At 49.4% G+C, this 25,260-nt stretch overlaps 1 protein-coding gene across 1 annotated transcript in view; it reads left to right on the plus strand.

Annotated features, from left to right (window-relative positions):
• The first annotated feature begins 5,501 nt into the window (after positions 1 to 5,501).
• Positions 5,502 to 25,260, plus strand: part of LOC136633452 (cytochrome P450 2G1-like) — a 61,280-nt gene continuing 41,521 nt past the window's right edge. The window contains exon 1 of the mRNA XM_066609205.1: positions 5,502 to 5,734. Within this exon, the coding sequence (XP_066465302.1) occupies positions 5,555 to 5,734 (180 nt within the window). The 5' untranslated portion in view covers positions 5,502 to 5,554. The remainder of the gene's footprint in view (positions 5,735 to 25,260) is intronic.

Consider the following 25,260-nt stretch of genomic DNA (forward strand, 5'->3'; position numbering starts at 1 on the left):
CTGTTTCCTGCTCAGGCTTCCTTCTAGAAAATCTTCTAAGAATCTAGCAGGACTACTTTTTCTGCTTCAGCTCTTCTTTACCTCGGGCAAGAAGTTTCTACTGTTGACCGATATGCCCTTAAATGTTATATGCTAAGATCTGAATAAGCCTGGAACAATGAAGCTCTGGTAGCTACATTCTATGAAGGTTCATCAAGCCATATTAAACCTAAACTGATGGGTTATGAGTGACTTTTCTTCTTCACTGGAGGATCTGATTTCCCTGGCTAGTAGAGTGGGAATTCAATTCCAGGGAAGTATAATAACACAGACTGAATGATGGATGGCAGAACTTGACGTCATCTACAGCGGTCAACATTCCTGGGCGCTAACAGTGTCTCCCAGTACAGAGGGATCCTTAGGACCCACAGTAGAGTTGAATGGTGTTACAACTCAATAGTCTAATAAAAACAAATATAGGAAGCAGGCTGAACAATGAAGATGATTAGACAGATACAAACATTTCAGCTGGGTTCACACGGGGGTTCGCCGGCCGCAGCATGTTCATTTTTTTTCTTCTTCCGCTGCAGCCACGCTCTCCTCCATGGGAGTGCCGGCCGCAGCGGAAGAGCGAGCGGCCAGGCCACTTCAAAACCCGCAGCTAAGTGCCGCGGGTTTTGAAGCAGCGGAAATCTTGCGGTTTTTCGCTGCGGCCAAACCTCGAGATTTCCACCGGGAATCCGCCCCGTGTGAACCCAGCCTTAAGGTACAGACAAAACCACAAGGCTTACAAAGCAAAGACTAGGCAAGATAAAATGACAAGAACAAGACTAGAATAATAGAATCATAGAGCTGGAAGGGACTTTCAGGGTCATCGGGTCCAACTACCTGCTCAAGGCAGAATTCACTAAATCATCCCATACAGATGTCTGTCTAGCCTTCGTTTGAAGACTTCCACTGAGGGAGAACTCACCACCTCCTGTGGCAACCTGTTCCACTCAATGATCACCCTCACTGTCAGAAAGTTTTTCCTAATATCTAATCTGTGTCTCCTCCCTTTCAGTTTCATCCCATTGCTTCTAGTCTTTCTTTGTGGAAAAGAGAATAGGGCTGATCCCTCTGCACTGTGACGGCCCTTCAGATATTTATAAACAGCTAATGGAAGTCTTTTTCTGGAAAAATCAGTTTAATACATGCTGATTATGATTTTGCCAGTATTCGATAAAATATTGCAATGCAAAAATAATTTTCTCCCTGATTTTAGTACTCTATTATATGTGTCTAACAAGGCTCTGAGGTAAGACGTCTGATTGGTCAGAGCATAGAGAACGGCTCTAACATCATATCAGGGAATCACAGAGGTGAGGGGAAAAAAAAACAAAGACATTATTCACAGAAAAAGCCAAAAATACAATACCTGAAGGTCTGCAAAGCAGACACGGTCGCCATTGGCACGATCGCCATAAGGCAGGCACAATCGCCGTAGGGCAGGCACAATGGCTGTAAGCCCTGGAGATATGCAGTCAGACAGACAATAATGTGGAGGAGCAGCTTGTTCCTGGCAGGCTAATATGCAGTCACCCACTCAGCCCAGCCCAGATTGGGGAGGAGTGACTGCATATACTAATAGCCTGCACATGTGAACGATACCGAAGATGTCAGCCATAGATGGGTGGTGACCCACCATACAGGATATCAACCCTGGCTGATATGACAGCGGGTTGCCCTGTATCTCCAAGGTGGGCCACACTGGCTGACATCTTGGGCTCCTCCACCAACTAGCAAAACTACATACAAAAGTACTAATGCATACTAATAAAATGCGGGTGTTGGTACTCCATTTTGGCCAAAACGCATAGGCTGACGGGCCCCGCCGAGGCCACACCGCTTCCGTCAGTACCTACGCTAACTCACTATAAGGGTGCGTTCACATGAACGTATATCGGCTCAGTTTTTATGCCGAGCCGATATACGTCGTCCTCATCTGCAGGGGGGGGGGGGGGAGGATGGAAGAGCCAGGAGCAGAAACTGAGCTGCCTCCCCCTCTCTGCCTCCTCTCCACCCCTCTGCACTATTTGCAATGGGGAGAGGCAGAACGGGGGTGGGGCTAATTCTTGGAACTTAGCCCCGCCCCTGTCCCACCTCCTTTCATTGCAAATAGCGCAGAGGGGCGGTGAGGAGGCAGAGAGGGGGAGGAAGCTCAGTTCCTGCTCTTGGCTCTTCCATCATCCCCCCCCCTGCAGATGAGGACGACGTATATCGGCTCGGCGTGAAAACCCAGCCGATATACGTTCGTGTGAATCCAGCCTTAGACTGGTCTCTGTAATATGGTTCTGCAATATCAGTTACGGGGCCTATCTTTCCTGCTGTTTTGCTGAGTAAGAACTCCTTTACACTTGCGTTTTTCTTACATGTTTTTTTCATGCGATATCGCTGCATTTTGCTGGCTCTGTCTCCTATTTTGCACCCCCTCACTGTTGGGGTCTCCCAGGGATCAGTACTTGGCCTCTTTCTCTTCTCTATCTACACAGCCCCAATCGGACAAACTATCCACGGATTTGTGCTCCGATACCACCTCTACACTGACGATACCCAGTTATACACCTCTTCCCGTGACATCTCTGCACCCTTCCACCAAAACATCACCCACTGTCTGTCTGCTGTCTCTAACACCATATCCTCCCTTTTCTCAAACTTAACCTCTCAAAAACTGACCTCCTTGTCCTTCCGCCCTCAACCAGCCGACCTCCCCACAACATCTCCATATCAGTATCTGGCACGATCATAACCCGCAGACAACACACCCGCAGCCTTGAGGTCACACCGGATTTAACCTCTCCTTTACCCCCCTCATCTAATCTCTGGCCTGTACATGCCATTTGCACTTCAGGAATATTGCTAAAATCCGGCCGTTCCTCACCATGGACACACTGAAGACAAACATGGACACACTGAAGACATTCGTTGTCGCCCTCACCCATTCCAGTCTCGGCTACTGCAACTCGCTGCTTATTGGCCTTTCCTGTTACAAACTCCCCCCTCTGCAATCCATACTAAAGGCGGCAGCCAGACTCCTCTTCCTATTCAGCTGCTCCTCAGATGCTTCTGCACTATACCAGTTGCTGCATTGGCTGCCCAATTACTACAGAATTAATTTCAAACTCATCACTCTCACCCATAATGCGGTTTTTAATAGTATAATCAGTTTCTTAAAAACGCACATAGTTTTTGAATACCACACACCGGCATTTCAATGTGTTTTTTAATTGCGGTTCAAAAATGCAACAAAAAACATGGACACGGCCTAAAGAGCAACAAACACATTTTCATGTAGTCCGACCCAAGCTGAACTTTTGCATCTGTGCCCCCTGACCCTGGTTATCTCCCGGGTATAATATATATATATATATATATATATATATATATATATATATATATATATATATATATATATATATATATATATATATATACTATAAGTTACGCATTCTGCATTTAGTGATATATAGACCATGCTGGTATATCCTGGGTGTCTCCTGAGTATAATTATATATGTATAGCTGCTATACATTATACAGTATAACTTATACCAGCTGTTTATATATAATTATATAGAGAAGGTACCCAGGTTATACCAGCATGGTCTATATTACTATATACAGGATGTATACCTTATACCAGCTATACATATATAATTATATACTGCAGATGCCCAGGTTATACCAGCATGGTCTATATCACTATATACAGGATGTATAACTTATACCAGCTGTACATATATAATTATATATCGCAGATACCCAGGTTATACCAGCATGCTCCATATCACTATATACAGGGAGATGTATAACTTATACCAGCTGTACATATATAATTATATACCGCAGATACCCAGGTTATACCAGCATGGTCCATATCACTATATACAGGAGATGTATAACTTATACCAGCTGTACATATATAATTATATACCGCAGATACCCAGCTTACACCAGCATGCTCCATATCACTATATACAGGGAGATGTATATCTCCCTGTATATAGTGATATGGAGCAAGCTGGTATAACCTGCCTGTCTCCTGTATATAATTATATATGTACAACTGGTACAAGTTATGCAGCATAAATGACACCACCTACACATATATAATTATATATTCACATACATTGTTGCACCGCATGGTCCTCTCCTCTCCTGCGCTATCATCCACTTCCAGCTGGACTAATCACGTATCCAGCAGGGAACTGATAGGTTACAATTGTGCCAAATCACAGCTGCAGTCTCTCTCAGAAAAGACCGCAAACCGGGAGAGTCTGCCAGCTGCCTTGGGTAACAGACCCCCCATCTCTGAGTGCCACCAGCAGCTGGTCAGTGGGCCGTGGCGATAAAACATGACGGGGGCCCTGTGGTCCCCACTAGCTGAGGGGTCAGCCTAGCAGTGCTTAATACAATCAATCTTGCTGCATTTGGCATTATTTTTCCTGTCAAAGATGATGGAATTTACAACAGAGCTTCCAATATAAATACAAGCGCGGCAGGTAAAGTACAAGGCGCCTCCAGAAGAAACTCCATCATTTGACATTGATAGTAGTCAGTAAGAAATCATCTTCAGATGTGAAAACACTCGGAAATATATTATCTATTTTTCCATTGCCATTAGGTCTCATAATGCACAATTTCAAATCTTCGAAGCTTTCACAGCCTGGTATGAACTTAGCAGTCACATGACTGTGATGTAACAACTGAATTAGGCCGAGGTGCAGTACAAAAGAATGCTTAAACAAAAATTGTACAGACCGAGAACTAGCATTTGAGGTCATTATATTAAAGGGGTTGTCCCGCGCCGAAACGGGTTTTTTTTTTTTCAATAGCCCCCCCGTTCGGCGCGAGACAAACCCGATGCAGGCATAAAAAAAACAAACCGTCCAGTACTTACCCGAATCCCCGCGCTCCGGCGACTTCTGACTTACCTTGTGAAGATGGCCACCGGGATCTTCACCCTCGGTGGACCGCAGGTCTTCTGTGCGGTCCATTGCCGATTCCAGCCTCCTGATTGGCTGGAATCGGCACACGTGACGGGGCGGAGCTACGAGGAGCCGCTCTCTAGCACGAGCGGCCCCATTCAGAAGGGAGAAGACCGGACTGCGCAAGCGCGTCTAATCGGGCGATTAGACGCTGAAGATTAGACGGCACCATGGAGACGGGGACGCCAGCAACGGAGCAGGTAAGTGAATAACTTCTGTATGGCTCATAATTAATGCACGATGTACATTACAAAGTGCATTAATATGGCCATACAGAAGTGTATACCCCCACTTGGTGCCGCGGGACAACCCCTTTAAGCTTTCAGCTAGAAACCGCATGAAAAAAACAGGAGTGTTGCCCTTATCCTGTTATTGTTCTTAGAAGTTAGTAATATACTGTATTACGCAATACAACCGTGACTCTGCACGCTAACCACACCCAGCCTGTTCTGAAGGATCACGTGACAACTGCATTGTTGCAATAAAGTCAGTGACTTCTAACTTCCGAGAGACATAGTAGAGGCAAATCTGTAGTCAGCGGGGAGCAGGATGGCTCTGAATATTGCAGCGACGCTTCTCCTGGCTACTGGAATTATTCTCCTAATACATCTAATTAAATGGTGGAGTAGAGTCAAAAATACGAATTTACCCCCAGGACCGACTCCTCTACCAGGCTTGGGAAATGTCCTTCAGATGAGTACTTCAGAACTACCACAGTCTTTAGTGAAGGTAAGTCTACTAACCGGAAATTGTATCCCTGTTAGAACACTGAGCAAACTCCGAGCATTCCCTATAACAATCTGTTCTGAAAGTAGCTCCCAAGTCTGACGGATGGGAAGAAGCAGGGAAGCCGAAGGCCTCATGTCCACGGGGAAAACCAGATCCGCTGCCGATTTGTAACGCGGATTTGGGCTGCGGATGAGCTTAAAATTGTATTTTATTGCATGCGGGTGACACGCGGATGCGTTTTTTTTTCACGAGTGTATGTACGCGGATGCAATTTTTACGCTGGAGGTTTTGCCCACTTTACCCCACCTCCTAGTACTTTCTCCACCTCCCAGCCTTGAAATCCGCAGCGGATCTCCCGCACCCATTTAATTCACATTTAATATCCGCAGCGGATCTCCCGCACCCATAGAGATCAATGGGGGCCATCCGGAACATGACCCGCACTTAAATGGAGCATGGCGCGTTTTTTTTCATGCACCGGAAATTTTAAAATCACTTTTAAATACCATCGGCGGGTATTTAGCTACCCGTGGATGTCCAATGCATCCCTATGGGGTGCGGATCCGCGTGCAGGAAAAACGCTGCGGATTTTAAATAACAATTATCCCGTGGACATGAGGCCTTAGGCCTCATGTCCACGGGCAAAAGAAGAATTAAAATCCGCAGCGGATAGGGATGCATTGACCACCCGCGGGTAGATAAATACCCGCGGATGGTCAATAAAAGTGATTTAAAAAAAAAATGGAGCATGAAAAAATCAGGACCATGCTCCATTTTCGTGCGGGAGACCGGTCGTTAAGATTTAACATACCTCTCGCCCGCTCTGGATCTTCCCTTCGCCGCGGCTTCATCTTCTCTCCGTCGCGCCCGGATCTTTTTTCTTCGGGCCGGCGCATGCGCGGGGCATGTCACCGACGTGCCCTGCTAATCCGCCGGGCCGAAGAAAGAAGATCCAGCCGCGACGCAGAGAACATGACGCCGCAGTGAAGGCAAGATCTGGAGCGGCCGAGAGGTATGTTAACCCCTTAACGACCGGGCCATAGCCTTTTTACGTCCTCCCGAAGTGGGCTTTATTCTCTGAGGATGTAAAAACATGCGTCCTACAGAGAATAAAGCCCCTCGGGCTGTGGACGTGACAGCTCCATGCTGTCGGTGTCCGCAGGTAGCCGACAGCATGGAGCTGTCATCCCGGGCTGCGGGGCCCCCCCCCCCGGCATTGCGATCGGCGCTATCCAATCGATAGCGCCGATCGCAAAAAAGTTAATAAAAGTACAAAAAAAGTGACATATTCAGCTGCCCTGAGGGATCGGATCCATCAGGGCAGCTGAAACTACTCACCGAGGTCCGCCGCACGACTCCCCGCTGTCCCGATGCTCCCGGCGGCGCGGGAGACTTAAAATCTCCTGGCTCCCGGCTCCTGTAGGTAGCCGGGAGGCAGGAGATGTCAGCGGGGACTGCGGTGAGCGGATCCATGAGGGGAGGTGAAAATACTCACCTCAGGTCCGCCGATGTCCTCCGGCCGGTGTCGGGACCCCCGCTGGCTTCTGCGCATGCGCCGATGTGGCGCGCATGCGCAGAAGGCCGGCGAGCCCGGCAAATTCAAAATCTCCCTGCACCCAGCTGTCACAGATAGCCAAGTGCAGGGAGATATGACTGGGGACCGCTGTATGTGGTTTCCAGTCATATGATCACCGTTATCCATCAGATAACGGTGATCATATAAAGTTAAAAAGTAAAAAAAAAAAAAAAAGTTTAAAGTTAAAAAAAAGTTTAAAAAGTTAAAGTTTCATCTCCCCTTACAGATCGTATCCGTAAGGGGGGATGAAATTACGTACCCAAGGTCCCGGATTTGTTCCCTTATGGGATATTGATCCGTGGACCTTACCCCAGCTTCGGCGCATGCGCCCGTCAGCATGATGGCGGACGCATGCGCAAAAGTGAAAGATTGACCAAGAAATGTAAAATCTCCCTGCTGCTGGCTACCAAAGGTCGCCAAGAGCCTGGAGATGTCACGGGGAGCCGCGGTATGCGGTTACTGGTCACGTGATCGCCGTTATCCAATGCATAATGGCGATCACGTAAAAGTTCTTAAAAAAGTGGCAGTGTCATTTCCCCTCACTGATGCGATCGGTGGGGGGAGATGAAACATCTTCTCGGAGGCTTCCGCATTTGAATCCAGATGCCATTATCCTCCATGGATCCTGCCAGCTACTGGGTATGCGCCCGCCGGCAAAATGCCGGACACATTTGCAGGAGCCGGGGAGCCCAGGAAATTTTAAATCTCCTTGCTCCCAGCGACCAACGGTCGCTGAGTGCTTGGAGCAGTGACCGGAGACCTCGCTGAGCGGTCCCCGGTCACGTGATAAAGTAGCGATCTAACATTAGGCCGGTCACACATGACCGGAGAGGAATTACGGGTTCTGCATGATCAGCGGTAATCCACGGATCAATCGCATGCATTGGATTACACAATTCCCCCCAATTAGCGGGTCGGAATTACGTAATCTACTCGCAGAAACAGAACACGGCATGCTATATTTTACCGCGAATATCCGCGACCTAGAGCCCTTTGTGCTCTATGACCGCAGATATACTCGCAGCCCATATGCAAACACATTGTGTACGGGCTGCGGGTACCCGGGTCATCTCTAAGCGACGGCACGGGAAATGCAAACAAAAAACCGCCTGTGTGAGTAGGCTGTTATGCGCAGTACATTACGCGGCCGTACGCAGGGTCACAGCCGGGCTCACAGCTGGAATCCGCTGCAGGCCTCGGCAAGCGGATTCCGCCTACGGCTACGTGAGCCCGGCGTTATTCAGACCGCTACCTGTAATACGCAATTTACAAGAAGCCCCGGGCACGTTCGCCTTCCTGCAGTTCCAGGAACAGCTTGTTGAGCGCCTTCTCTGTGAGACCGCTGCACCGTAGCAAGATTACTAAGCCTCACAGAGCGCTACTTTTTACATCCCATCCCCGCCGCTGAGGTCACGAAATACCCCTCAAAATACATGAGAGGAGGGGGGATACCCGGTTTTCTTGCCCCATGGGCCCATCACAACCGGCCTCCGTAATTACCCCTGTCTTCAGACATAAAACTCAGTTTATATTATTACCTTTATCGAATATTTAGGGAATGCCAAAAAAAGGGGATGTCGGGGGATTATTTTCCGTATAAGTGGGCAATGGGGCCTGGAATTTATTCAGTTCTGCCCTGAAATCCAGCGGGCATTCCCTCCATTATAAGCCTAGCCATGTGTCCTGTAAGTAGATTAGGGCCACAATGGGTATGTTTCTGAACACGGGACAAACGGGGGGATCCATTTTGGGGTGAACGTCTTCATTCCTATGTACACTGTACAAAAAAAAACAGTTTTTAAATTGACAAAATTGCCAAAAAAATGAAAATCGTAATTTTTTCCTTTTGCTTTGCTTAGATTCATTCAAATACTGTGGGGTCAAAATACGCAGTACACCCCTAGATGAATGCGTTAAGGGGTCTAGTTTTCAAAATGGGGTCATTTGAGGGGGTTCGCCATAGTTTTGGCTGCTCAATGGCTCTACAAGTGTGCAATGGGGCCTGGAATTTATTCAGTTGTACCCTGAAATCCAATGGGTGCTCCTTCCATTATAGGCCTAGCTTTGTTTCCTTTAAGTAGATTAGGGCCACAATGGGTATATTTCTGAACACGGGAAAAACGGGGATATCCATTTTGGGGTGAACGTCTTCATTCCTATGTAAACTGTACAAAAAAACCAGTTTTTAAATTGACACAATTGCCAAAAAAATGAAAATCATAATTTTTTCCTTCTGCTTGGCTTAGATTCATTCAAAAACTGTGAAGTCAAAAACGTCATCGTACCCCTAGATAAATTTGTTAGGGGGTCTACTTTTCAAAATGGGGTCACATGTGGGCGTTCTCCATCGTTTTGGTCACTCAAGGGCTCTACAAGTGGGCAATAGGGCCTAAATCTCCTTCAAGCAAAATTTTTGTTCCGAAAGCCACCGGTTTCTCCTTTCATTTTGGGCCCCATTGTGCATCCAGATGTAAGATTAGGCCCACAATGGGTATGTTTCTGAGCACAGGACAAACAGGGGTATCCATTCTGGCGTGCAAATCCTAATTTTCATGTGTACTATAGAAAAAAGTCCTGTCTTTAAAATGACATATTTGCAAAAATATGAAATTTTAGTTTTTCTCTTCTAAATTGCATTGACTCCTGAAAAAAAACTGTGGGGTTAAAATACTCCTGACACCCCTCAGTGAATACATTAAGGGGTGTAGTTTTTAAAATGGGGTCACTTGTGGGGGTATCTATCATTTTGACTCCTATGAGCCTTTCCAATCTTGGCTTGGTGTAGGAAAACGAAGTGTTCCTCAAAATGCTAAAAAGTAATGTTACATTTGTACGTCTCCTAAATGGTTAAAAAAAAAACGAAAGTTTTTCCAATGTGCGCCCAAAATAAAGTAAACGGATGGAAATATATATCTTAGCAAAAATTTCTATATTATGTTTGCACATATTTGAGATATTGCAGTTGGAAATGTGAAAAAAATGATGTTTTTTTCAAAATTTTCCCAATTTTGGCGCTTTTAATAAATAAACACAAATTCTATCGGTCTTTTTTTCCCGCCTAAATGAAGTACAACATGTGGCGAAAAAACAATGTCAGAATCGCTTGGATATGCAAAACCTTTCTGGTGTTTTTCCATGCTAAAGTGACACGTGTCAGATTTGCAAAATTTGGCCTGGTCATTAAAGCAGTTGTCCCGCGGCAGCAAGTGGGGTTAAGTACTTCTGTATGGCCATATTAATGCACTTTGTAATGTACATCGTGCATTAATTATGAGCCATACAGAAGTTTTTCACTTACCTGCTCCGTTGCTGGCGTCCTCGTCTCCATGGTGCCGACTAATTTTCGGCCTCTAATGGCCAAATTAGCCGCGCTTGCGCAGTCCGGGTCTTCTGCTGTCTTCAATGGGGCCGCTCGTGCAGAATGCCGGCTCCGTGTAGCTCCGCCCCGTCACGTGCCGATTCCAGCCAATCAGAAGGCTGGAATCGGCAATGGACCGCACAGAAGCCCTGCGGTCCACAGAGAGAAAGGATCCCGGCGGCCATCTTCAGCAGGTGAGTATGTAGACGCCGGACCGCCGGGATTCGGGTAAGTACTACCCGGTTTGTTTTTTTAACCCCTGCATCGGGGTTGTCTCGCGCCGAACGGGGGGGGGGGGGGGGGGGGGGTTAAAAAAAACAAAAAAACCCGTTTCGGCGCGGGACAACCCCTTTAAGGTGCAAACAGGCTTGGTCACTAAGGGGTTAAATCTTATTTTTATGCCTCATGTCCGCGGGGCAGGAGGGACCCGCTACGGATTCTACATGGAGAATCCGTAGCGGGCCTGATTTTCCCCGTGGACATGAGGCCTTAGGGTTCTTGTAGATGAGCCGATTTCTCGTTTGAACATGTGAATCACATCAGAGTCAGGGCTTTTACCTACTAGCGTTTTTTTTTTACAAATGTTAATGGGACTTTCTAATGTTAAAATCGCATTGCACAGAAATCACAAGTTTGCGCTTCTCTGATTTTTGTGCGATGCGATTTTAACATTAAAAAGTCCCATTAACATTCGCAGAAAAAAACGTAGCGATATCGCAGCATTAAAAAAAACGCTAGTGGGTAAAAGCCCTTAGCTGGGGCACTTTCGCAGCCTATTTAGATGGGCAGATACATTGTTGTCTCATTCACATGAGAGATTGTTTAGAATCGTTCAGTCTTTCACCTTCGCTGTATAAGTGAATAAGAACGAGTGAAGGAGCGCCGCTTATACCGAATGAGAAGTGTATGAGCCAATGAGGATTTTTATATCTGCATTAATATCGTGGGTGAGTGGGGGGTTGCAGCGGGGAGTGGGGGGGAGAGGGAGAGAGAGGGCTCCCCCCTGTTCCCCGCTGCTACCCCCCGCTCCACCACGCATCCCCGCGCCCCCCGGCGCCCCCGAATCTTTTCACCCGAGTACGGAAGTACTCGAAAATCGCGGTGCTCGATTGAGTAATTACTAGAGATGAGCGAGCACCAAAATGCTCGGGTGCTCGTTATTCGGAACGAACTTCCCGCGATGCTCGAGGGTTCGTTTCGAATAACGAACCCCATTGAAGTCAATGGGCGACCCGAGCATTTTTGTATTTCGCCGATGCTCGCTAAGGTTTCCTTGTGTGAAAATCTGGGCAATTCAAGAAAGTGATGGGAACGACACAGCAACGGATAGGGCAGGCGAGGGGCTACATGTTGGGCTGAATCTCAAGTTCACAGGTCCCACTATTAAGCCACAATAGCGGCAAGAGTGGGCCCCCCCTCCTCCCAAAAACTTTTACTTCTGAAAAGCCCTCATTAGCATGGCATACCTTAGCTAAGCACCACACTACCTCCAACAAAGCACAATCACCGCCTGCATGACACTCCGCTGCCACTTCTCCTGGGTTACATGCTGCCCAACCGCCCCCCCTCCCCCCACAGCGCACACCAAAGTGTCCCTGCGCAGCCTTCAGCTGCCCTCATGCCACGCCACCCTCATGTCTATTTATAAGTGCGTCTGCCATGACGAGGGACCGCAGGCACACACTGCAGAGGTTGGCACGGCTAGGCAGCGACCCTCTTTAAAAGGGGCGGGGCGATAGCCCACAATGCTGTACAGAAGCAATGAGAAATAGAATCCTGTGCCACCGCCATCAGGAGCTGCACACGTGGGCATAGCAATGGGGAACCTATGTGCCACACACTATTCATTCTGTCAAGGTGTCTGCATGCCCCAGTCAGACTGGTAATATGTACCTTAACAGTAACCGCGTTGGTGGTAATGTAGTGGTGACTGCGGACCTAGTAGCGCGGTTTTATTTTGTTGGTTTTCGGAATGTGGCCAGGATTAAGTGGGCCGTGGCAGGGGGATGGTGGGGGGGGCTCTCTTGTTGTGTCGGTAAAGGTGAAATTCTTGGACTGCCACCAGACGAACCAATGCAAAGGCATTTGCCAAGAATGTTTGTTTTCCCTGTTGGAGGAGGAGGGGGATGTTTTTGAGGCACTACGTGTCCTCTACACGTGTCCGTGGTTATATGCACCTTTACAGTAACCGCGTTGGTGGGAAATGGCCTCGCCGCCATCATGTCTTTGGGAAGCCTCTGTTTCCACACCCCAGAGACATACCATTAGCAGCGGTATAGGCAGAGCCCAGTCTTCGTTCCATGTCAGCAATAGTAGCACTCAAGACAGGCCCCACTAACATATCACTAGCAGCATTATAGCGGGAGCGCAGTCTTCGTTCCATGTCAGCAATAGTAGCACTCAAGACAGGCCCCAGTAACAATTCCGAAGCAGCAGTATAGCGGGAGCGCAGTCTTCGTTCCATGTCAGCAATAGTAGCACTCAAGACAGGCCCCCAGTAACAATTCCGAAGCAGCAGTATAGTGGGAGCGCAGTCTTCGTTCCATTTCAGTAGCTGCAGTATAGCCAAGGCCCAAGTTACATTTATGTAGCTAAAGTGTAGGCCAACCCCACACACACTTCTGTACCATGAGTGCAGGCGAAGAACATACAAATTGCTATGATTACACTGTAGGTGAGGGCCCCAAAAAATTGGTGTACCAACAGTACTAATGTACCTCAGAAAAAATTGGCCATGCCCAACCAAGATGGCAGGTGAAACCCATTAATCGCTTTGGTTAATGTGGCTTAAGTGGTAACTAGGCCTGGAGGCAGCCCAGTTTAACGAAAAATTGGTTCAAGTTAAAGTTCCAACGCTTTTAAGAGCATTGAAACATATAAAAATTGTTTCGAAAAATTAGATGAGTGAGCCTTGTGGGCCTAAGAAAAATTGCCCGTTCAGCGTGATTACGTGAGGTTTCAGGAGGAGGAGCAGGAGGAATATTAGACACAGATTGATGAAGCAGAAATGTCCCCGTTTTGGATGGTGAGAGAGAACGTAGCTTCCATCCGCGGGTGCAGCCTACGTATTGCTTACGTATCGCTGCTGTCCGCTGGTGGAGAAGAGAAGTCTGGGGAAATCCAGGCTTTGTTCATCTTGATGAGTGTAAGCCTGTCGGCACTGTCGGTTGACAGGTGGGTACGCTTATCCGTGATGATTCCCCCAGCCGCACTAAACACACTCTCTGACAAGACGCTAGCCGCAGGACAAGCAAGCACCTCAAGGGCATACAGGGCTAGTTCAGGCCACGTGTCCAGCTTCGACACCCAGTAGTTGTAGGGGGCAGAGGCGTCACCGAGGATGGTCGTGTGATCGGCTACGTACTCCCTCACCATCCTTTTACAGTGCTCCCGCCGACTCAGCCTTGACTGGGGAGCGGTGACACAGTCTTGCTGGGGAGCCATAAAGCTGGCCAGGCCCTTAAAGACTGTTGCACTGTCTGGGCTGTACATGCTGCTCGATCTACGCACCTCCCCTGCTACCTGGCCCTCGGAACTGCGCCTTCTGCCACTAGCGCTGTCGGATGGGAATTTTACCATCAGCTTGTCTGCCAGGGTCCTGTGGTATAGCAACACTCTCGAACCCCTTTCCTCTTCGGGAATGAGAGTGGGCAGGTTCTCCTTATACCGTGGATCGAGCAGTGTGTACACCCAGTAATCCGTAGTGGCCAGAATGCGTTGAATGCGAGGGTCACGAGAAAGGCATCCTAACATGAAGTCAGCCATGTGTGCCAGGGTACCTGTACGCAACACATGGCTGTCCGCACTAGGAAGATCACTTTCAGGATCCTCCTCCTCCTCCTCCTCCTCCTCAGGCCATACACGCTGAAATGATGACAGGCAACCAGCATGGGTACCGTCAGCAGTGGGCCAAGCTGTCTCTTCCCCCTCCTCCTCATCCTCCTCCTCCTGAACGCGCTGAGATATAGACAGGAGGGTGCTCTGACTATCCAGCGACATACTGTCTTCCCCCGGCTCTGTTTCCGAGCGCAAAGCGGCTGCCTTTATGGTTTGCAGGGAACTTCTCAAGATGCATAGCAGAGGAATGGTGACGCTAATGATTGCAGCATCGCCGCTCACCACCTGGGTAGACTGATCAAAGTTTCGAAGGACCTGGCAGATGTCTGCCAACCAGGCCCACTCTTCTGAAAAGAATTGAGGAGGCTGACTCCCACTGCGCCGCCCATGTTGGAGTTGGTATTCCACTATAGCTCTACGCTGTTCATAGAGCCTGGCCAACATGTGGAGCGTAGAGTTCCACCGTGTGGGCACGTCGCACAGCAGTCGGTGCACTGGCAGATTAAACCGATGTTGCAGGGTGCGCAGGGTGGCAGCGTCCGTGTGGGACTTGCGGAAATGTGCGCAGAGCCAGCGCACCTTTACGAGCAGGTCTGACAAGCGTGGGTAGCTTTTCAGAAAGCGCTGAACCACCAAATTAAAGACGTGGGCCAGGCATGGCACGTGCGTGAGGCTGCCGAGCTGCAGAGCCGCCACCAGCTTACGGCCGTTGTCACACACGACCATGCCCGGTTGGAGGCTCAGCGGCGCAAGCCAACGGTCCGTCTGCTCTGTCAGACCCTGCAGCAGTTCGTGGGCCGTGTGCCTCTTCTCTCCTAAGCTGAGTAGTTTCAGCACGGCCTGCTGATGCTTGCCCACCGCTGTGCTGCCACGCCGCGCGACACCAACTGCTGGCGACGTCCTGCTGCTGCTGACACATCTAGATTGCAAGACAGAGGTTGAGGAGGAGGAGGAGGGTGCTTTAGTGGAAGAAGCATACACCGCCGCAGATACCACCACCGAGCTGGGGCCCGCAATTCTGGGGGTGGGTAGGACGTGAGCGGTCCCAGGCTCTGACTCTGTCCCAGCCTCCACTAAATTCACCCAATGTGCCGTCAGGGAGATGTAGTGGCCCTGCCCGCCTGTGCTTGTCCACGTGTCCGTAGTTAAGTGGACCTTGCCACTAACCGCATTGGTGAGGGCGCGTACAATGTTGCGGGAGACGTGGTCGTGCAGGGCTGGGACGGCACATCGGGAAAAGTAGTGGCGACTGGGAACTGAGTAGCGCGGGGCCGCCGCCGCCATCATAGCTTTGAAGGACTCCGTTTCCACAACCCTATACGGCAGCATCTCAAGGCTGATAAATTTGGCTATGTGGACGGTTAACGCTTGAGCGTGCGGGTGCGTGGCGGCGTACTTGCGCTTGCGCTCCAACACTTGCGCTAGCGACGGCTGGACTGTGCGGTGCGAGATATTGCTGGATGGGGCCGAGGACAGCGGAGGTGAGGGTGTGGGTGCAGGCCATGAGACGGTTGTGCCTGTGTCCTGAGAGGGAGGTTGGATCTCAGTGGCAGGTTGGGGCACAGGGGGAGAGGCAACGGTGCAAACCGGAGGCGGTGAACGGCCTTCGTCCCACCTTGTGGGGTGCTTGGCCATCATATGTCTGCGCATGCTGGTGGTGGTGAGGCTGTTGGTGTTGGCTCCCCGGCTGAGCTTTGCGCGACAAAGGTTGCACACCACTGTTCGTCGGTCGTCAGGCGTCTCGGTGAAAAACTGCCAGACCTTAGAGCACCTCGGCCTCTGCAGGGTGGCATGGCGCGAGGGTGTGCTTTGGGAAACACTTGGTGGATTATTCGGTCTGGCCCTGCCTCTACCCCTGGCCACCGCACTGCCTCTTGCAACCTGCCCTGCTGCTGCCTCCCCCTCTGAAGACCTGTCCTGAGTAGGCGTTGCACACCAGGTGGGGTCAGTCACCTCATCGTCCTGCTGCTCTTCCTCCGAATCCTCTGTGCGCTGCTCCCTTGGACTTACTGCCCTTACTACTACCTCACTGCAAGACAACTGTGTCTCATCGTCATCGTCCTCCTCACCCACAGAAACTTCTTGAGACAGTTGGCGGAAGTCCCCAGCCTCTTCCCCCGGACCCCGGGAACTTTCGAATGGTTGGGCATCAGTGACGATAAACTCCTCTGGTGGGAGAGGAACCACTGCTGCCCAATCTAAGCAGGGGCCCGAGAACAGTTCCTGGGAGTGTTCCCGCTCCTGAGCAGGTGTCATTGTAGTGGAGTGAGGAGGCTGGGAGGAAGGAGGAGCAGCAGACAGAGGATTCGGATTTGCAGCAGTGGACGGCGCAGAACTGTGGCTGGACGATAGGTTGCTCGAAGCACTTTCTGCCATCCACGACAGGACCTGCTCACACTGCTCATTTTCTAATAAAGGTCTCCCGCGTGGACCCATTAATTGGGCGATGAATGTGGGGACGCCAGAAACGTGCCTCTCTCCTAATCGCGCAGCAGTCGGCTGCGACACACCTGGATCAGGAGCTTGGCCTGTGCCCACACCCTCACTTGGCCCTCCGCGTCCTCGTCCACGTCCTCTAGGCCTAACCCTACCCCTCAGCATGCTGTATTACCAGTGATTTGATTTCCCAGGCAGGAAATAAATTGGCGCAAGCCTGCAGGCCAAATATAATTTCTTTTCCTTTTTTGCAAAGGGAAGGCCCCACTGCGTATATTCAATGAACAATACGTTTAATATCTGTGGTGTGGCCCTCAAAAAGTGTCACACAACTATAGTTGTTACCATACAGTGCGGCACGGGGTCCCGCGGTCGGCGCGTGCCGCTCCGGCGTCGGCTCCAGCAGCCTGGAGCCCTGTGTCGAGGTCATCCCAGCAGCTTGGGTTGGCCAGTGGGTGGCGGCGTGGGCGTGCCCGCCCGTAGGGTGCCGCCCGCACTCCTCTGTGCTTCTTATACAGCAGTGGGTGGAGTTGCCTCCTCCCACTCTCCGCCCCTGGGCGGAACCTTGTGGTTAAAAGACTGGCAGTGAACTGAGCTCATTGCCAGTTATTGGTTCTGCATGCACCTAGCCAGTCTGTCTGCGGTTCTCCTCAGCCAGTCCCTAGTTGTCGGTCAGCTCCCTCTGGTCCCCTGTTACTCAGTCTGTTTTAGTTGGTTCTGTTTGCCTCTAATCTAGTCTGGCCCAGTCAGCACTAGTTGCTATCCAGCACCCTGCCAGTTTGCCTGTGAGCTCCATCTCCAGCCTTGTCAGTTTTGTTGGTCTGATTCATCTGCCTCCTCTGTCGGCACTCTGTTCCCCCCATTAGGTAGGTTCCTGCTTGTCAGTCGCCAGGTCCCTAGCCAGGGCAGGGACCACCGTCCAGTTGTCCGCCTGGGGTTAGCCAGGGCCGAGGCAAGTAGGCAGGGACAGTGGGGTGCGGGAAGATCAGGGCACCCCACTTGGCGCTCGGGGGGCAGAGTGCCGTAACAATAGTGTAGCAGAGTTATTAACTCTAGCAGAGCAGGTATTTGCCAGTCAGGATACACAATGGCGCTAGGCTGCAGTAAAGCGTAGCTGGTTGCGTCTGATTTTTGTACGTTCTCCACGCAGCACACACGTACACGCAGACATTAGGACTGACACAGGCTGGCCAAATATAATTTTTTGTCCTTTTTAGCAAAGGGAAGACCCCACTGCGTATATTCAATGAACAATAACTGTGTTGTGGCCCTGCCTACACAATTCTGTCCCTGTAGTATCAATGGAGGGTGCAATGCTCTGCACAGACGGTTTTTAGAAAAAAAAAACACAGCTAACAGCAGCCTGGACAGTACTGCACACTCTTAAATTTGGCCCTAGAAAGGACCGTTGAGGTTCTTGAAGGCTACACTCACTCCTAACACTCTCCCTGCCTAAGCACCACTTCTGTCCCTAATGCCGGGTGCAATGCTCTGCACTGCCGATTTTGAGAAAAAAAAAAACAAAAAAAAAAAACACTGCTAGCAGCAGCCTGCACACAGGTAGATGTGGCCTAAGAAGGGCCGTTGGGGTTCTTGAAGCCTACACTAACTCCTAACACTCTCCCTACAGCAGCACCAGCACGATAGTACTTTCCCTCAGCTAAGTCACAAGGCATGTGTGGCGAGCCGCGGGAGGGGCCGATTTTTATACTCGGGTGACACCTGATCTCGCCAGCCACTCAAAGCAGGGGGGTGGTATAGGGCTTGAACGTCACAGGGGGAAGTTGCAATGCCTTCCCTGTCTTTCAATTGGCCAGAAAAGCGCGCTAACGTCTCAGAGATGAAACTGAAAGTAACCGGAACACCGCGTGGTGCTCGTTACGAGTAACGAGCATCCCGAACACCCTAATATTCGCCCGAGCATCAAGCTCGGACGAGTAGGTTCGCTCATCTCTAAAAAGCCCCCTTAGATAATCCGTACTCCCTGCATCATACATGGGATATATTATGGCAGTCTTTGCCCGCTGCTCAGTTTGCAAATAACAGCCTACCACAAACAGCAACCTGTATTCTGATGACAAGGTTCTGTGTATCATTTGCTGGCCACACTTCTCTTCTTCCTTTTACTGTTAGGGTTCATCAAAGTTTACTTTTAGGTCTTTTCTTGTTTTCTCAATACACAGCCACTATTGGACAAACGATCAGCAGATTTAGCTTTTAGTTAAGGTGACCAGACTTCCCGATTTAGCCGGGACCCCAACGGGACAGTCATTTGTCCTGCTTTCAGGACATATGTCCCGCTTTTGTCCAGCTTCTGGGGTTTCTGGTCACTATGAAGGTGATGAGCAGCCAGGCTGCTGCGGCTCCCTGGCTGGTAATCACTTTGTGGCGCCCCAGCCGGATGCATACACTGATGGCAGTGTGTGCATCTGGGATCTTCCTCCCCTCTCCCCTGACCTCTCCTCCTTGGTTCTGCACCAACAGTGAGAAAAGGAGGAGCAGTGGCATTCTGAAGACCAGGAAGATGGTAAGTATGTGGGGTTCAGAGGGGGTTCTATTACTAGTGGGGCTACAGTGTGGGTCACTATTGCTACTGAGGCCACTGGGTAGGGGGGGGGGTCACTATTACTACTAGGACCACTGTGGGGGTCACTATTACTACGAAGGCCACTGTGGGGGGGGGGGGGGGTCACCATTACTACTGAGGCCACTGGGTAGGGGGGGGTCACTATTACTACTAGGACCACTGTGGGGGTCACTATTACTACGAACGCCACTGTGGGGGTCACTATAACTACTGAGGCAACTGTGGGGGGGGCACTATTACCACTGGGGCTGATATAAGGGACACTTATTACTGGGGCCAATATAGGGGGCACTATTACTAATGGGGTTTATATAGAGGACAGTATTACTACTGGCACTATCACTGCATGTGGCAGCATACCTCAAGCTGACTTAAGGTATGTTTACACATAGCAGAAATGCTGCAGAATATCCACAGTGGAAATTTCTGCTGCAAATTCCGCAGCATTTCTGCATCCACAAAACAGTCAAAATCTGTACCATCAGTGCAGATTTTGACTGAAAATCAGCTGCGTACCCGCAGCTGATTTCATACTATGCGGCGCTCCCCCTCACCTCCTCCACAGGCTTCCCACTGTCAGCGCTCCCTGGCTTCCAGTTTCCAGACAAAATTGTAAAGGATGATGAGGAGAAAGCAAATAGATTAAATAGTTTTCTCTCCAGTGTATTCAGGAACAATGCAGAGTTCTGAAGTAAACTCTCCATTACATCTCACCAGTGTAACCCAGGAAGAAGTACAGAGCTGCCTTAAAAAGATTAAAATAAACAAATCACCAGTTCATGATGGCATACATCCCCAGATTCTAAGGGAATTAAAGCGGTTGTCCCGCGCCGAAACAGGTTGTTTTTTTTGTTTTGCATAGGCCCCCCGTTCAGCGCAGGACAAACCCAAGGGATGTGTTGAAATTAAAAAAAAAAATTTTACTTACCTGAATCCCCTCTCTGCAACTTCTTCCTTCTTTTCCTCCAAGATGGCCACTGGGATCTTCACCCACGATGCACCGCGGGTCTTCTCCCATGGTGCACCGTGGGCTCTGTGCGGTCCATTGCCGATTCCAGCCTCCTGATTGGCTGGAATCGGCACACATGATGGGGCGGAGCTACGTGATGACGCTTAGAAGGGAGCGGGGCCAGAACGCCGCTCGTGCCCGGACCGACCAGAAAGGAGAAGACCCTTCTGTGCAAGCGCATCTAATTGGGCGATTAGACGCTGAAATTAGATGGCACCATGGAGACGGGGACGCCAGCGCAGGGAAGGTGAGTATATAACTTCTGTATGGCACATATTTCATGCACGATGTATATTACAAAGTGCATGTATATGGTCATACAGAAGTGTTTAACTTAACTTGTCATCACGGGACAACCCCTTTAAGTAATGTGATAGATAAATTTAAGGAATCTATAGTGATAAGGTCTGTTTCACTGCACTGGTGCATAGCAAATGTGATGCCAATATTCAAAAACGGGTTAAAAGAGAACCCAAAAACTTATAGGCTGGTTAGTTGAACTTCTGTTGTTGGTAAAATGTTTGATTGGTTTCTAAGAGATGCTATCCCGGAATAACTCCACATCAGCCTGGCTTTATGAGGGGTCACTCCTGTAAAACCAATCTGATCAGCTTCTATGAGGAGGTAAGTTCCAGATTGGACTTTTAGTAAGCGTTTGATGCTGTGCCACATCAAAGGTTGGTATATAAAATGAAAATGCTTGAACTGGGGAAAAATGTGTGTAAGTGGGTATGTAACTATGTATGGAAGGAGTATTTTTGACTCTATACTTTTAACCCTTTCTAATCCAATTTTTTTTCTGGGGAATGTTCTTTTTTCTGATGACAACTGGCACCATCTGCTGGTTAAAGCCAGTACTGCAGGAGGTAATGCTTTGGATAGACTCCAACAGTTGAGCAGTAGACCAAATACAGTTAGAAAACCCTGTTGGACATCTTCCAACATCGCAGCTGTAATGTCTAAATCATAATAATGGAAGACATCCAATTGGAAAGGGTTATTTCATGAACAGATATTTAGAGGTATTCAATATATTCTCATAACTTGGAAAGCCCCATCTTACACCGAGCCTGATGAGATCTTTCTTTATATCTTGGATGTCTTTTGATATCTTGCATGTATATCTACTTTTATCAATTTAGGTAAACTTGATTAATATTTGGCCTGTGTGTGAAGCCATTTGTTCTTGGTGTGGAACCCGCCATAAGACAATAGAGAACAGACATTGGTTATTATCAGAGATGAGCGAGCACGCTCGTCCGAGCATTAGCCTGCTCGATGTACTTGTTACTCAAGCCGAGGACCACGCGGTGCTCCAAAAAAATGTCATTTCCCTTCCCCGCATGTTTAGTGCCATTTTTTATCCAATGAACATGCAGGGAAAGCGTTACCACTTCCTGCTGTGCCGTGCCAACCCTGTGCACCTCTATAGCACTGACTGGCTGGGCTGATCAGGTGACCTCGGAGTATTAAAACTCTGGTCACCTGAGGCTCACCTCACATGCATGCTGCATGAGCTGAAGGATAGAGCTGCTGCTATAGGGAAAGCGATAGTGTAGGGTAGAGGTTGCGGTTAGGCAGGGATCCTTGCTCCAAGAACCCAACAGTCCTTTTTAGGACTACAACTCCTCTCATTGTGTGCATCAGCAGTTTGGGTGGCTGGGAGTAGTAGTACGCAAAAAGTTTTCTCAAGCATCCCGGCTGTATACTGCATACTGTTACCGGTTTTATGCAGTATACTGCTAGTGGTGTATAGAGACTAGATAGGTAGTAACAAAACTATCATTTTTCTTTTTTGGGGGGCTTTAAGCATACGGTATATACACGTGTCTGGGTGCTGCTAATCTACGCTATCTAACAACAGTATACACACTTTAAATTTTATTATTGCCTACTGAAAGCGTACGGTATATACACAAGTATGGGTGCTGACAATCTACGCTATCTAACAACAGTATATGCTGTTGAAATTTTTTGGGGGCCTGCTGCAAGCGTACGGTATATACACACATGTGTGGGTGCTGCCAATCTGCGCTATCTAACAACAGTATACATTGTTTATTGTGTCTTTTTTGACCTATAATCGTACGCAAAATAACTCGCATTTTGTCCAAGTGCATTATCCAACATGATGAAGACTAAGGGTAAGGGTCGAGGTCGAGGACGTGGACGTGGGTGTCCGAATGAGGGTGTGGGAAGAGGCTGGGGTCCTGGGTGGGGTGAAACTGTGCCTGCTGCTGATGGATTAGTAGAGCGCCGCGTATCTACACTCCCTAGCTTTATCTCACATTTTGCAGGTCCGCGTGGTAGACCATTATTAAAAGCACAACAGTGCAATCAGTTGATGACGTGGATAGTGGATAACACATCCAGTAATTTATCCAAACCGCAGTCTTCCACACAGTCCACTCATGCTAGACAAGGCACTGAACCTCTGAATCCTCAGGCTGCTCCTCCTTGCTCCCAGCCTGGTCACTCCAGGAAAATGAGAGACTCTGAACAGGCATATTCCTAGGAACTGTTCTCAGGTCCCTGCCCTGAGTCAAAAAAAATGGTTCATCAGCCACCTGAGGAGTTTGTCGTGATCGATGCCCAAAATTTGGACCTTTCACAGACTCAGGGTGATGAGGGTGGGGACTTCCAAGTAGTGTCTCAAGAGCTATTTTTGGATGATGATGATGATGAGAGACAGTTGTCTGTCAGTGAGGTTGTTGTTAGGGCAGTAAGTCTGAGGGAGGAGCAGACTGAGGAGTCAGAGGAAGAGCTGGTGGATGATGAGGTGACTGACCCCACCTGGGTTGCTAAACCTACTGAAGACAGGGCTTCAGAGGGGGAGGCAAGTGCAGCAGCAGGGCAGGTTGGAAGAGGCAGTGGGGTGGCCAGAGAGAGAAGAAGGGCCACAGCAACTAATCCCCCTACTGTTCCCCACAGCTCCGCCTCGCGGCAAGTCTCCGTGCAGAGGGCTAGGTGTTCGAAGTTCTGGAGGCTTTTTATTGAGAGCGCAGATGACCGACAAACAGTGGTGTGCAACCTGTGCCACACCAAGATCAGCCGGAGAGCCCAGACTATCAGCCTGACCACCACCAGGCATATGATGGCTAAGCACCCGACAAGGGGGAACGAAGGCCATTCACCGCCTGCGGGTCACACTACCGCCTCTTCTCCTGTGGCACTGAGATGCAATCCCCCTCCCAGGACGCAGGCACGAGTGTTTCCCAGCCTTCACCCACACCTTCCCCTCCACGGTCCTCCACTGCCTCCACCAATGTGTCCCAGCCCAAAGTTCAGCTGCCGATAACCCAAGCATTAAAACGCAAGCGGAGATATGCTGCCACCCACCCGCATGCACAATCGCTAAATGTGCATATTACAAAACTACTCAGCCTGGAGATGCTGCCATATAGGCTGGTAGAAACGGAGGATGTCCACAACCTCAGGGTGGCGGCCATCCCTCAGTACTCGGTCCCCAGTCGCCACTATTTTTCTGTGCACACGCACTGGAATTCAACTTTGCACATTTTGGCCAGGGTTTACGAGCAGCATAGAGCCATTGTCGAATACCAGCTGCTTCATGGTCGTTGGAGTAGAAGTCAGCCTCCGCAGTTCTTCACAGAGGAGTGGGCATGGCTGTCTGACATCTGTCAGGTGTTAGGAAACTTTGAGGAGTCAACACAAATGGTGAGCGGTGATGCCGCCATTATCAGTGTAACCATCCCGCTGCTTTGCCTGCTGAGAAGGTCGCTGCTAAGCATTAAGGCCGACGCTTTGCATATAGAACATGAGATGGGGAATGACAACACGTTGCTTGATAGCCAGACCACCCTCATGTCTGTTTCTCAGTGCGTATTGGAGGAGGAGGATGGGGAAGAGACTGCTGCCCACACTGCAGAGGGTACCCATGCTACTTCCTTCACCTCTGTGCAGGTGTTCTGTATGGGCTGAAGAAGAGAAGGAGGAAGAGGCTGAGTGTCACCTTTCCCGTGACCCTCGCGTTAGACGCATTCTGGCCAACATGGATTACTGAGTGTTTACCCTTCTCAACCCAAGGTATAAGGAGAACCTTTCCACTCTCATTCCCGAAGAGGAAAGGAGTACAAGAGTGATGCAATACCACAAGGCCCTGGTGGAAAAGCTGATACTATAGTTCCCATCTGACAATGCTAGCGGTAGAGGGCGTAGTTCAGTGGGCCAACTAGCAGGGGAGACGCGGGGAAGAGGCAGCATGTCCAGCGCAGGCAGGGGAACACTTTTCAAGGCCTTTGCCAGTGTTATGGCTCCCCAGCCAGACTGTGTCACCACTCCCCAGTCTAAGCCGGGTAGGAGGGAACAGTGTAAAAAGGTGAGGGAGTACATAGCCAACCGTATCAATGTCCTCCGTAATCCCTCTGCTCCATATAACTATTGGGTGTCAAAGCTGGACACATGGCACGAAATTGCGCTGCATGCTGAACAGCCAATTCTTCAGGGGGCCAAAAGGCTCTGTAAAAACTAATTTCTTTGGAGGGCTGCCTCCAGGCTCTGTTAGCAAATTAAGCAAGTATGAGCTGTATTTAAAAAAACAAAATTCTGGGTTTCACCTGCACTGTGGGTAAACAAATTTTTCAGGGGTACACCTATACTCTTGGTACACAAATTTTTCTGGGGTTTGCCTATATTCTTAGTAAACAAATTTTTCAGGGGTTTGCTGATACTCTTGGAACAGAAATGTTTCAGGGGTTCGTCT

The sequence above is a fragment of the Eleutherodactylus coqui genome, chromosome 6, assembly GCF_035609145.1.
Source record: "Eleutherodactylus coqui strain aEleCoq1 chromosome 6, aEleCoq1.hap1, whole genome shotgun sequence".
NCBI classification, from domain to species: domain Eukaryota; kingdom Metazoa; phylum Chordata; class Amphibia; order Anura; family Eleutherodactylidae; genus Eleutherodactylus; species Eleutherodactylus coqui.